The sequence below is a fragment of the Paramacrobiotus metropolitanus genome, unplaced genomic scaffold (assembly GCF_019649055.1).
Source record: "Paramacrobiotus metropolitanus isolate TYO unplaced genomic scaffold, Prichtersi_v1.0 Parri_scaffold0000035, whole genome shotgun sequence".
NCBI lineage: Eukaryota > Metazoa > Tardigrada > Eutardigrada > Parachela > Macrobiotidae > Paramacrobiotus > Paramacrobiotus metropolitanus.
In genome coordinates, this window is record NW_026570255.1 from 1086040 (window position 1) to 1100596 (window position 14557).

The following is a 14557-nucleotide window of genomic DNA, read 5'->3' on the forward strand; positions in this document are numbered from 1 at the left end:
CAATGCGAACGAAAAATACAAGCTGAAACGAGTTCACTTACTGTTGGTTATCAAGACGATGTACTTGTATAAACGATCGGGGGGTCGCTGTTGGGGAAACGGCGACTGGTTTGATGTGGAAGAAGCGCAAAGCGTTGGCGACCGCTTTTGCGGCGATGCGCTGCTCGAAATCGTCAGCGAAGGGGGCACTTGCAGTGATTCCTCAGAATCGGGGTTCTGCGCCGATCGCGTTTTGGAAGGTTATGCGCTTGCGTGCATTTTTACTAGCATTTGAATTCTAAGCGTGCACTCATTCAGTGATTACCAGGCTAAATACAGGCATCCAATCAAAAATCGTTGGTGAGCGCAATTCACTTCCGGTTCTTGCAACTAGAACCATAGCCGTTTGTTTTCCGAGTACAGTAACTTTGTTTTGCGCGTGGAGCTTGAATTGTAATTTACCGATGATAACTGCCGGGGAATATACCAGCCGTTTAAAGTGCCAAATATACAATTTGTAACAATGGTACAGTAGGATGCAACGGCTGTTGCCTTACTCCAGTCCGTTATATTCTCGCATGTGCTTCGCTGCCAATGGTAATAGCAATCACAGATTTCGGATTTGTTGAACAACAGGATTCCTTCTGTGACCTTTATTAAGTATTTTAGTACAAGTACACATTCCGCGCGGTTTACTTTAGTGGAAACCGGTTTCACTAAAATTTCTTCGGTGTCAGTAAGTATTAGGAAAATTCAATTTGCTTGAGCTTTCCCGTATATTTGTACGGTCGCTTTTAACTTCGCATCATTTAATTGCCACCTGTAGAAATTGCTAAACATAATCCACTACGTCGTTAAACATCGCAGCCGAAGTCCCGACCACGAGCATTCCACCTGGAAGGCTGCAAGCTGGATTTGTAATTCAATTGCGCTGTAGATGGCTTGCAATGAAGCCAGTGCACGCATCGCAAGTCTGACCGTACGGAATTCCAGCATGTAAGCGCTTTCCTACCCGATTTTGCTCAATTCTTTTATGGTGTACTGTGTGATGCCCTCCGCATGACGCACATTACTGTGGAATTGATGTGGGTACTTATTATGCACCCATGCCCAGCCGGCCCCAGCGGAATCGACCGTTTTAACCATGTCCTCGTTTTGGGCGACGAAGGGTTTCTGCGTCTTGGACGCGTGGTGGACGTGGCGGCCAGCGGACTTATCGTCGACTATCTCTGTCCTCACCGGGGACGCGAATTCCACCCCTTGGGCACGTCTTCCTGCCCTTCCCCATTTGCACAAATGATTTTCTCGAGGAATTTGCCGAAAACATTCCCTTGCAAGTGTTGGTATCCGAGACGCCGTCCGGACCATGGACTTGACTGGACGCCCAAATACTGAGTAAGTAACGCGGTTTGCAGTATCGGAGCTGCGAGGCGGCCCTTGGTCTATGGAGGAACAAGGGCAGCGAAGGGGACCGCATTGATGTTGTCCCGATTCAGCGTCTTCGCTGGTCGCTTTCTGTCGAGCGGGAGTACATAGATTACGTCAACGATATCATGCAGAGCGTGCCTGTCAAATTAATGACCCTTCAGCTGAACCAGGAATTCCGCTCATTGCCTAATGAAGAAGCCGCTGATCAAGGCAGTCAGTGCATATTACCTGCATTTCGATGGGGCGAAATTCTGCATGACGAATCTCGTGGATGGATAGTTGGACCTGGTGCACATTTCGAGGCACTGGAAGAAACGAGATGCCAAAGAGAAATCTCGTCTGGTGAGGAAGATGAAAAATGTTAAGAATTCTATTTTGCCGTGTCAAGTAGTCAGAGTGTAATTTGCAGGCAAAGCTGGCTGGTCGCAAACTCAACCAGATTCGCTGCCTAAGATTCCCACAGGAACGACAGAAAAACGTTGGTGACAACTTCCTGCCTCCGGAGTTATGGATGCAAGTATTTTCCCATTTGGACACGGTGGGCGCAGAAATTGGCTGCGCGTCTGTTACGTGCTTATTTCGTAAAGGCGCGGATGTTACTGTGAGCTTTAATGATAGAACAAGCTAAAGGATACAAATGTCAGCCGGCGCTTTATAAGCCGAGCTGAGTTCCAAAACACATATAAATAGATTAGGGCAGGCGCAAGAAAGATACTTCTATGATACACATATAAGGAGATATTATTAATAGTTAAGCTAATGTATACTCGTAACACGTCGTATCGGCCTTCTGGAACGACATCATCACCTCGTCGACGCTGGCTGCCACGATTGTTATTCCCAGTCGGGAATACCATGTTTACTCCCGCTTCCTTCTCTCGGCCGCTATCTACAAATGCCTCTGCACCCGCACCCAACACCTTCTCCTGGCGGAAATCGAAGGCGAGGACCCTCTTCGCACTAGGAATATTTTGGCGGTGCTGGGCATGATCCACCATGTCGCTACGCATCAGACCGGAATCTGGCTGCGGACCGTGTTCTTCCGCCGTTTAACGTTGCGCCTGTTGCTAAATCGCTCCACGGATTTTGTATCTGTAGCATGGGAGGGGTACAAATGCGTGCTGCATAGAAAAGAGAGGGAGAATTTCGGAATTTGCGATAAGCAAGCGGCCAGTACCCATGTTATAGATAGCATGACTTGGAGGCACCGCGTCCTGCGTCTGAAAGGGATGCTTGCCCCTTTCGCCTTGCGAAAAACTGCACGCGCAATGGACCGACCACGGGCAGAAACAGGGCAGACCAATTTCTCCCTCCTCCTGTGTCTCCTCCATTGCTTTACATCGTGTATGCGCATGACCACTACCGGACTCCGCATAGTCACTTTTGTGAGTCGGGCCCGTGCCTGTGGGAGCAGGCCATGTCGTAGAGAGCAGCGTCTTAATTACTTTTTAATTACTTTTTATGGCCCCTGCGCCCGGCTTGTGCGCCTGCTCTCTTGATCGGCGGCTTATCGCAAATCAGGTATTATCAACCGATAGTGAACACTATGGCAAGCTACTTTTGTCCCCTGCAGGATTTTGTGGAATTATGCAGCGGTCTTCCGTGTGAAGCTTTGAAATGTGGTTTACAGATAAATGGTAATGTAGCGGCTCGATCAAGTGGCACCACACAGTTTGTGTACGGGAAATCAGCACTTGCAAAGTGTGTGCACTGCTCGAGCTTGCGAGCGCATGACATGCACACGCTGCAGCCTGCATGTGTGCTGTTTTCCCGTACACCAACTCTGTGGTGCCACTTGATCGAGCCGCTACAGTACCATTTATCTGTAAACCAAATTTCAAAGCTTGATTGGCGTTGCAGATACTGTGTGCTGTTCAATCCAACGATCCGCGTCCTTCGTCAAGTTACCGCAGGAAAGATGGTGTGTGGACGGCGGGCGTAAAAGATTTGCAGCCGGCGAAACTGTCGCGGCTGTCCCTTCACGTTCTTTGGGTTTTTCGAGTATCCTGTATGCACTGAAGAGCGAGCTGTGTGACACTCGTCGTGCTCCGCTGATCTTGATCCATTCGTCTGGGTAGTTACTCGGCGTATAAAGTCGTTAATAATCCTGTCGATATAACTAATTTTTCTGTTTTGGGTAGATTGTGCATTAACAATGTTTTTAGCGGATTAGCAGATTGCAGTTTTTTTGGGGGTTAAACAAGCTGTGTTCGGCAGCATCTTGTGATCAAACATTCTTTGAAGTCTGTGCAAACTTTAATAAGCAGGCACGCATGTACCTCTTTCTGTTTCGCTAAAATCTGAACCGAGTAAACCGATTACCAAGGTGCTTGCAGATTTCATCTGAGTTGGGTGTCTACAGTACATCGAGTTCATTGAACGCGGCACCCGGTATACCCGGTACAGCTAGAGTATCCTCAGAGTAAGGATGCCTATCACGTCGGCCGAAAGCAGTGTACTGGGTGTGTGTGTGTGTGTGCGAAGGGATTGGTAGATAAAGCGAATACGGACCATGTTCCCGAGTACCAATGACCAATGTGCGCTTCAGTGTCGGCGAACCGATGGCAGGGTCCCATAACGCCAAGACGGTGCACAGTACCAGAGTACCTTCTGCATCACAGTCTCCAAATGGCTAAACACTTCTAGCTAACATATGCGACTGGTTGATTCCTCAAACTGCATAATCTAAACGATATCAACCCGGAACCTCATGACGGTCGTCGTGTGCGGCCAGCGCAGACGATTAAAAGAAACGATGCCGGTGCACGGCATTTCCGTGCCTTTATTTTTCCACTGGACAACGTCCGCACCGAAGCACTGGCCCCGTACACCGCATGTCAATCGGCCCATTGCAGCGTCCAGCAGACCCACGAACCGGACGCGGTCTCGGGTACCAGCGCTTGCACAATAAGCTTCTTTACATACTTTCCAATTGGATCCCGTTCATTAGTAAGACAGTGCCAGAAGACGCTACCAAACGAGAAGAATTCGTGTTTTCGATTCGAAGATAGCAGTTCGACGAAGAAGCCGTTGTCGGCAAAGTCCACAACGCAGCCGAAGCGCAGGAACCCGTCGTCGACCAGGACTTGAATGTCATTGAGACGGCCCATGCCTCGAGGCATGGCTGATAATCGATTCGTTCAGGAAAACGTCAAAGTTTAGGAAACGTCTGTGAAAATGTTGCTTTTCGTGCCGATTGTAAGAAGAGCAATCATAGGACCCCAAACAGAAACAAATATAAAACGTGCTCGAACCTCTGCGATTTTTCCGGCTATCGACCTGGTTAATTTGAGTTTCATCTTTATGCATACTATGTAAAATGGGCACCCGCCTCGATGGAGGCGTTCAATTCTTCGTACTCCGCTGTGAACCTGTTATGACTGCATGTGGACAGTTGCAGCTATTTTAGAAGCACTACCAGCCAATCAAAAACGTTCCAGAAGGTACGTCATGCACAGATTGTACGCGTTGGCTCACTCGGATCCGAAATAAGGGCACCTAATTACGACTAGCCGAGGCACTACCGCACGGCGCACATGTGCACCACAGTTTACTGTTGGGATTGTTGGTACTAGTATTCTCACCTTTGGAAGGAAATTCATGCACATTAAATTTTATCGTAGTTTTCCGCGAGTCTTCTTACGGCAATCAACTAGACTGCCGCTGCTGCTTTTTATATCATCACCCAAGGACTTTGCTCTCTTAACCTGGCCGATCACCGATAGCAGCCATGCCCAGCGGAATCGGCCTTTTCAACAGTGTCCATGTTCTGGGCGAAGACGGGTTCGTGCTTTTTGGTTGCGTGGTGGACATGACCGCCCATGGGTTCTATGACCGCCCATGGGTTCTACATCCACCTACTCTGTTCTCATCGGAGACGCGAATTCTACCCTCACGGAAGCGTATCCCTGCCTTTCCGAATTGATGCTCTTGAATATTTCGAGGATTTTGTCGAGAGAGTTCCCGTGCAAGTGCTGGTACCCGAGACGTCGTCCGGACCATGGATCTGGCTCGACGCCGAAATATTGAGCACAGAACGCGCCTTGCAATATTGGAGGTGCGAAGCGGCCGTTCTTCAGTGGAAAACCAAGGGCAGCGAAATGAGCCGCACAGATATTGTCCCAATTCAGCGTCTTCGTTGGACGCCGGCAGTCGCGCCGGGATACTGGAAGCAGAGTGTGCCTGTCCAACCTACGGCGTTTGCCCGTGTAGCTGTGCAACTGAATGAGGAATTTCGCTCTATGTCCGCCGAAGAAGCCGCAACGCTGATGAAGGCATCCCGTGAATATTATCATTCTGTGCTTCGGCCGGACAAGATTTTGCATGACTGATCTCGTGGATGGCGGGTTGGACTTGGTTTAAAATTCGAAGTACCAGGGAGACCTAGATGCCTCTTAGAAAACCGATCTGGTGAGCAAAGTGTTCTACAGTCAAAATTTATTCTGCCGAGTAAAGTAAATATAGTGCAATGTGCAGGCAGAGCTGGCTGCTGGCAAACTCAACCGGCTCCGTTCCCTACGATTCCCGCAGGAACGACAGGAAAACATGGGGAGCAGTGTCTTGCCTCCGGAATTATGGACGCACGTGTTTTCCCACTTGGACACGGTGACGCAGACGAAGCTGCGTGTCGTATCGGTCGCATGGAACGCAATCATCACCGCGCCGACGCTGGTCGCAACGCTACTTATCTCGAGCCGCAGACACTACGACTATTCCCGTTTTCTCGTCTCGGCGGTCATTTACAAATGTTTGGGCACCCATACCCAGCACCTTCTAGCGGAAGGCGGCCGCTTGGTCACTAGGGATATTGTGGTGGCGCTGGGCATGATCCACCATGTCGCGGCGCATCAGACCGAAACGGCTGCGGACCGTGTACTTCAGCGGTCTTTTATTGAGCCTGCGAATCCATCGCTCCACAGAAGACGTGTGGTGGAAGCCGAACAAATGCGCTGTGCATGGAACGAGTGAAGGCAGTAATCAGGCGGTAGTCGATGCCAAATACCTGTGTTCCCTGTCGGATTTTGTGGAATTATGCAGCAGCCTGCCGTGTGACGCCATCCGCCTGGCCAACTGCACGGTCACCCTGCTCCGCTCCGTAGGTGAGGAGCTAGTACATGGAATTGGTCCGTTTTCGTCGCGAATGTCACTGGGTTCCGATTCCGGCTGTTCGCTGTGGGATGCCCTGGAAGCGGCGCTGCCAGCGCTACTGGAGTCAGAACGGCGGGATTTGTGCTCGTTCCTGGCTCAGGTCTGTAATGGAACTGGCAGCGCAGAAGATTGGCATATTGACAACGCCCTGCGGAAGGTGAGAATTGAAACTGTACGAGGCAAGCGACAACTCCTTCCCATCGCTTGAGTAAATTTTATCACTTTCCCTGTTGCATCTTACCCGTGTGCAGGCGCTCACGTGATACTGATATCGTATCCACTGTAATCAGCGCTTACTGAGCCGGCGATAAAATCTCGCCTGCCGTGCTCTTCTCTATATTCTTTATCAGTTTGCACAATCAACTATAGCTGAAAAACCGACGTGAAACGGCTGGAATCAAGTATCACGTGAGCGCCTGCACACGGGTAAGATGCAGCAGAGAAAGTGATGTAATTTACTAAAGCGATGGGAAAGAGTTGTCGCTTGCCTCGTACAAATGCTTCCAGCGCCGGTTGCAGTACGGTTATCTGAAACAGGAGCTGTGAACCCGAATGAGTGCCGTTAGCATTTATCTTTAAACCACAATTCGAAGCTTCGTTGGCGTTGCAGACACTGTGTGCTGCGCAGTCGAGCGATCCGCGCCCTTCGTCCCACTACCGCGGGAAACGGTGGTGTGTGGACGGACTAAAGGATTTGCAGCCGGAGAAGTTGCCGCGTCTGTCCCTTCACCCTCTTTGGCGTTATCAAAAACCTCGGCTCAGCTGATTGTGAAGAGATGGCTGTGTGACATTCATCGTGCTCCGTGCATATTATTAATTTTGCTGTCCATTCGTTCGGATGGTTACTCGGCGTATGAATGATGTTGATAATAGTGGTGATATAATTTCACTGTTTCTTGTAGAGTGTTCAGTTCAGTTTTTTTTGGGTTAAATGAGCTGCGCTCGGCAGCATCATCTAATTAGATGATGCGCGTTTGCTACGAGAGTTCAGCTGTTAACCGCTTAATTTCCTTAATTAATCATAATGATTAAGGAAAATAAACAGGAAAACATAATACCGCGGTATTTTTTAATTATATTTTACCGTAAGTATACTATGCGTATCAGCGTATGTTAACAAAGTATGCATATCGAGCTGTATTTATTCGTTAGATGGATTTAACTTTACTACCGGTAAATTACCAGGTATCTGGCTCTTGAAATAATTATTTTTGCATTTATCATAAGTTCATAAGCATACAGATGCTTAAGAGTTTAGTAACAGTACTGTAAATAAAAGCGGACCGTTTCAGTTTTGTGCTTACCATGGTTAGGAATCTAGATTTAATCTGCAAAATTGCAAATAGGTTTAATTTGCAGATACAAGGCCATTAATTTTTTTAAGTAATTAACTTAATCGGTTAGTATTTCATGGCGCGTGTGAAACATTACACATGCCGACTGTCATTTACAACGTCGTACTCATTTTTTAGCTGCTACCAAAATACGTAAGTTTGCAAGTCATGTCTCTGTAATTGTGCGTACTCTCTCTAGATCAGTGAAAGTGATATTAATATAATAATAATTACAGAGTGCTTCCTATATACATACATATGATTATATACGTATATGCAGGTGCATAAAGATGCATACTGCGCTTTACGCATGATTGCTGAGTTAAAGGCAGATTTCATAATCAATTATGAAGAATAAGAAAATTAAGAAAAAATGCACAATGGGCGACTGGAAGTGGAAAGCGCTGCGCCTGATCACTTGTTTTCACAGTGTTCTAACATTACATATAAAGCTTATACAACCGGAGCTTTGCACATAAACATGTAGGTCTATGTGTAGAAGCGAACTGCATTCCGATAGATTCTTGTCATGAGCTGAAATTAGTTTTTGTATTTCGGAACAAAATTTGTCAAAATACGACGGAATTCGTGACGAACGAGGTACAGTTATAACTGCCCAGGCCTTATCAGTCAGCGCTGTAAGCGATTTGAGCGATTTGCATGAACCGACATGCACTCTTGTGAATCATATGCGGTTATCTGTGAGCCACTCATCCGAAACATATGAAACTGTTGTGAGCGCGGTGGTACTGTGCGTTAGCATTTCCATTTGATTTGGAAATTCAGTGCGTATCTCCCATATGGAGATTCAGTTCAGATAGAGCCTTTATATGATCTATAGATTTACTAATGCAGCCGGTGTAGATCAGTGGTAAGACGGACGGCTACAGGCGCAGCTGACACGGGTTCGATTCCCGTCATCGGTGATTTTTATTTATGACCAAAAACCTATTACCGAACCAACATTCGCACAGTATGCATTTGCGTTAGCACCCTTTCCTGTCGAGAAGCGTCGTCGTTCTAGCACTGTCTTTCCATATAAATGTTGTTAATAGGGTAATAAAAATTTCTGGGACGTATACAGTAGGTATTCAGATATCCATCTGCCTTTTTTCTGCTTTTCCTAATATTTGCTACCAGCTGACTTTCAGATGTAGCTGCAGCGCACAAAGACGCTGCTCGTGGTCGTGAATATTAAATCGAATGAATGTAAGCGGTTTACCATGTGTGACTAACAGGTCTGGTCAGCTTCCTATGAACGTACTCGTAGCATGATTGGCGCTTGGCTGGCATCCGCACAGTGAACGGGTGTTTCTCTCGCTCTGGTGATCGTGATCATAGCTGATTCGTGACCTTACATCCTTTTCCAACCTGTACACTCGTAAGCGCCCTCAAAGCGTTGATAAGCAGTACGACTTGAGATGCTTTAAGAGCACCGTTTTAATGTACACTGGCTCCATTTTTGCAAGTTCCAAATGGAAGGAATAAAGAGCGGCATTTCTCACCATTGTACTGTAGTATGGGCCCGATGCTCTGTAGTTAATTTCGGTGATTCAGAAGCAGGTCTTTTTTCAAAACAAAGACCAGATGACCCCTTTATCTAGACATGGTGCATCCGGTGGTGCTAGTAAATTTTTAGTTTATTTGTTGGTGTTTTCTTCAAAGTTCGTTAATTTTCTTGAATATACAGCGTCCATTAAATATCCCACGAAACTATCCGTTTCTACGCAGATCAGACTACCGCACTTGTTACAACGCATTATTGCTGTCTTTTTATTTTAATTTTAAGCCTAAATGATTTGTTCTAAGAATTTGAGATCGAAATAAACTTTAAATAATGATATTTTTCACTAATGCCGTAACTGTCTTTAGCGTTTTAGTGGTAGCGTTCTCGATTGACCCTTTTATTACTGTATATAAATTAATAATGTCGCTTCAAACACGTTTAATGCATGACCGTCCTTGTAAAGGTGATATTATATTGTAAAGTATTAGATTTACAATCATACGAGTGCTTTATATGCAGCCAGCTAGCAACCAGACACAAACACAACCCATCAAAAACCAATTATCCAAACACAATTATTCAAAAATTTTAACACACAGTTCATGCAGTACTTTACTACCTCATAAATAACACATACTACGGGCGAACCGCGCCATCATGAATCGTCTGATGCTGTTCGTACTCTTCACCGGCCTCTTGGCCAGTGTGTCCGCCGGATTCCTGGACGGGATTAGCAGCGCTTACGAGAGCGTCGCGGGGAAAGCGGTGGAGACCAAGGACGACGCCAAGAAGGCCATCGACGACACACAGGTGAATTTACAGCGCAAAACATCCGCCGAGAAAGCGCTGATAGAGTACGTCGTCGTAGCGAACCCTGTTAAAGCCAAAGCGTAGTTCGTTAATTCGTTCTCCTGCAGGAATCGTTCAAGGAACGCTGGACGCAAGTTCAGCATCAAGCACAAGACCTCAAAGACCACGCCGTCGACACGGCGGCCCAGAAAACTACGGAGGTGAAGGCTCAGGTCGCCGATACGGTGGAAGCGGCCGCGGAAGCACTGGAATCTGCCAAACAGCATTACGAGAAGAAGAAGGCCGAAGCGGATCATAAACGTGAGGAAGAGCAGAAAGCGGATGCCAAGCATAAACGGGAGGAAGAGAAAAAGGCCGAAGCGGAGCACAAGCGGGAGGAAGAGAAGAAGAAACAGGGTGATGTGTTGCAAGCAAAATTAGATGCCATGGGCGACCTTACGGCTAACCAGTTCGATGATTTGACCGAGGCTGCTAAGAAGAAGTACGAAGAGCTCAAAGACACGGCGGGCGGGGCTTTCGATGCTTTGAAAAAGGCCGTCGGAGTCTGAGGCCGTCTGTTAACAAAGGTCACAAACCGGAAATATGATTTTCGCTTCCAGCCAACAGATTTGGGTTCGAAAGGCAATGTTATCCGCGAGAATTTTCATTCAATTTTATAGTACGTACGTGTATCAGTGAACGCAGTTAACTGCAAGTGAATAACAACTGATGACAGTACTGCAGTTTTACAGAGCGTGTATCACGGTATGTATCATTCGTCTCGTTACTGTATTGTCGGGAAATTTTGCTTTGCCCGTTGCAGTGTTTAGCTTGGCAACCGTCGTACAGCTTTTCTTTCTTTCACGGTTGTTTGATTAATGTGGAAATAAATAAATTTGTTGCTTAAAGTTAATATTGAATAATACTTCAAATGTACAAGTATTCGTGGCGTACTAATGTTGCGCCAATGCAGCTGCAAGTGCACAAACACGCATAGCAAGAAAGTTTCGAAAATAGTAGGTCACTTAGTATTTTCAAATAGAATGCAATTTTTAAATAGAGTAAATTGAAAGACTGCTCTCTTCTTTGCCTTGAGTTTTTCCTATTTTTGGCACTGTTGATCGGTTTTGAGTAAAATCGTGTGTAATTTATATGGCGACAAAATCTCTGTCCAGCCATGGAACGGTTGCGTACTGGGGCATCACCCCGGCGCTGGACCTGCTAGCCGAGCAGCAGAATACTACGCATGTTAAAGAGCTTAATTCATCACAAAGTACGGACGTCTGTAAGTGCGTATGTCTTTCGTTACATCATTATTCGCAGCTCGTCGGTTAATTTTCCTTCCGCATGTAATTTTGCGTGCAATTTACCAGCTTCAAAAAAGCCCATCAACGTGCTGATATGTGCGGCTGCGGATTGTCGTCACATTATCAAAACACTGGCTGAACGCTGCCGCGATCCAGAAGCGGCTCAGCAAGATATTCATGTAAGAAAAAAAAATGATAAAAATGTGATCAAATTAACAAAACACAAGGTAGTCAGTAAAATATTAACAAACAGTTCACTGTTTTTTAATGCTGTTTAGTTTTACATCCTTAATCCGCTGCCCGAAAACACAGCGCGGGACATTCTGCTGTTGAGTACGCTGTTTGAAGATATCACTCGAGGTACCTATGCAGTTCTCTGAACAGCGAAAGCGCCAAAAATTGGTTCTTATTAAACTCTTTGCAGCCAAGTCAGAGACGTTCCTTGATCTATACGGTAACCTCAGGATTCGCGACCAGACACAAGCGTACCTGAAGCAAGCCTGTCAAGAACTGACCAAGTAGTGTGCTGATCATAGCCGCATTTACTTGCTGTATCCGTTAGAACCTGCTGCATATTGTAGGTGGGTGGCGAACGATCCCGCAACGAAGGTCTTCGCTAGTAACCAGTTTGATATATCCCACTTGAAAGTATGGAGCTCTACCGTTCGTTATTGAGCAAAGTGGCGTTCAAAAGCAAATGTATTTCTGCAGTATCGGGAGCGCGATGAGCTGGAGCTGATCTTCCGACGCTGGGCCGGAACCGGTACCGGAAACGATCAACCTGGCTAAATGCTGGTGCGTTAGTTCACATAATTATGCAATTTGCTATTTATTTGTGCACACTGCGCAGTAACTAACCGCCATTACGAATAAGCGCTTCTGTCATTCAGTGTCAGGAAATGGTTTTACAGGGAGAATCGACTGCGCCGCGATCTGGAGCGCCGCTACGACCACCGCATCGGCGCCTTCGACTGGGATTTCTCCATGAACCTGTGCGAGCTTGGAGTGCGTGGATGATGTACTGTATAACATGCATTAACTTTTAAATCATCTTCCCTTTCTGACCCTGGGTTTCTTTGCAGGCTACCGTCATAACCGCCACCAAGTACTTCCGCTGGCGCGAATCAGGGATGGCGTTCGAGGCGCGGGACGAGAGTGCATATATCCACCAGAACCCCACACTGGTGTCCAAGTTCTCGGTGTTCACGGTTGGTTAATCACGCTATTCGCAGTTACTCAGCCGTGTTAGATGGAGCCCGTAATGGTTGCTGTTTTGCAGAAAGATTCGAGCTACAGTTTACAGGGATTCTGGGGCGACATGCTGACTAGCCCGTATATCGCCTTCGGAACCGGGCAGTGATGCGGCACGATACCGCAAACTCTGCAACAATATCGATACCATTGTACGGAAAATATTTATTTGCATATAAAATCGTCATTTTTATTTTTTTCTTCGTTTTAGAATGATTTAATTTTCCTTTTTCTTTTTTTTATAATTTTTTTCTTATTTTTTTAGTCGGCCGCGGAGATTTCCGAAGCACTGATAACTGATTTCCTAGGAAGATAGATAAATCGGAGCGGATCTGTGAATGCGATGGTACAACAAGCTCACGTTATGCGCTGTTATTTTAAATCTGACCTTTTCTAAGACCTTAAATTTGTGGCTACAGGCGATGGTAACACGGCGCCACCGAAGTACAAATTCGTCTTCCTCTCGCCCGGTTCATTCGGGAAGCTGTGCGAAAAATCGAAATACCATGGACTGTTCGATGTGATTTACATCGGAGGACGGTGAGCAGTTTTCTGGCTTTTTAATTCGGAAATGCAGTGCTTAAAAAGGTCAATTTAGGGCGACTGTGGAAAGCACCGGCGCTGTCGCCACCGTCCTAGCGCCAACGGGAATGGTGCATTTCGAGTCGCCACGTTTCCTCATCGGATTGAAGAAAGACCGCTGTACAAAGTACTACGAGCATATCCATCCCAAGATGCTGCAGTCAGGATTTCAAGTACGCTTGACCTCGCCAGGAAATCTGGATGGGACTAAAAGTGCTTGTTGCAGGCGCTGAGATCGTACGACGAGAAGCCGGACGATGTGTTCAGCTACGCGCGTAACCCTACAACTGCACAGAACGATGTGAAGAATGCAGAAGAAGCAGTTGTAGCGGAGTGAGAATTATATTGGACGTTCGCATGGCATTTCACCCAATCGCTGCAGACTCCTGCGATGATTCACGGCAATTTTAGACGATGTCTAAGTCGGGTGATTGTGACGTGCGGGAGCGTTGTGTGTGTTAGCAAATGCGGCGGGGCAGCAGTTTATCAGACTTTCAATAAGATTCAGTTAAACGGTCGACGCTGTGCACGTTGATGAATTAAAACGCGATTCTGACCAAGAATAAAACAAAATAAAGAAAAAAAAACATTATAATTAGAAAAATATTTTTTACAATAAAATTCGATGCTGACCAAGATTCTGACCAAGAATAAAACAAAATAAAGAAAAAAAAAACATAAAATTAAAAAAAATATTTTTTACAATAAAAATTATCGACCGGAGCGTAGCGAAGGTCCTCTAATTCAGCGCCAATGCAAAAATGTCTCTGTGTCCGTTACGAAAGGTCGTTACGAAAGATCATTACAAAAATAGTGCTGGTTATGTTGCTATGTTAAAATTAATGATAATTCTAATGTTATGGGTGTTACTGGTAGGACGTTAAAAATTAGTTCACTCGCCCAAGCGAAAAGCTGCTGCGCTCCGGTCTTCCAATGCACGCCAACGTGCATTTTTCTAGTATTTGTTTATTCAGTGAGTAATTGCTGTATTTCGCATAAGTTGATTATAAAGATAAAAGACAAAGTTAAGAAATTGCTTACAACTAGCCTACTAGGTACTGTGCTGTAGGTACTCTACGCACGCATTACCAGTGGTATTTTTTTAATTAATAAAATGTCGCTTGTATTAAAGCATCACATAATATTACAGTGTACTTGTACTTACATTAAAGCGGCAGAACATGTTATACTGACTACTGAGAGATCAAATTCATGAGACCAGTATTAATCTG

At 46.0% G+C, this 14557-nt stretch overlaps 2 protein-coding genes across 2 annotated transcripts; both read left to right on the top strand.

Moving 5' to 3' along the window:
* Nucleotides 1-9933: 9933 nt before the first annotated feature.
* LOC129589458 (uncharacterized) lies at nt 9934-11087 on the top strand. The gene is made up of 2 exons (XM_055484235.1): nt 9934-10206; nt 10314-11087. The coding sequence occupies exons 1-2, from the start codon at nt 10054-10056 to the stop codon at nt 10752-10754; spliced, it is 594 nt and encodes a 197-aa protein (XP_055340210.1). The 5' UTR covers nt 9934-10053; the 3' UTR covers nt 10755-11087.
* A 133-nt stretch (nt 11088-11220) lies between these two features.
* On the top strand, nt 11221-13662 carry LOC129589496 (dynein axonemal assembly factor 3-like). Its single transcript, XM_055484273.1, is given in 13 exon segments — nt 11221-11470; nt 11559-11671; nt 11771-11852; nt 11917-12010; nt 12074-12140; nt 12204-12295; nt 12383-12497; nt 12575-12700; nt 12772-12849; nt 12851-12914; nt 13163-13283; nt 13342-13498; nt 13552-13662. Coding segments are annotated over 13 exon segments (1353 nt in total). The 5' UTR covers nt 11221-11337.
* The last annotated feature ends 895 nt before the right edge of the window (nt 13663-14557 follow it).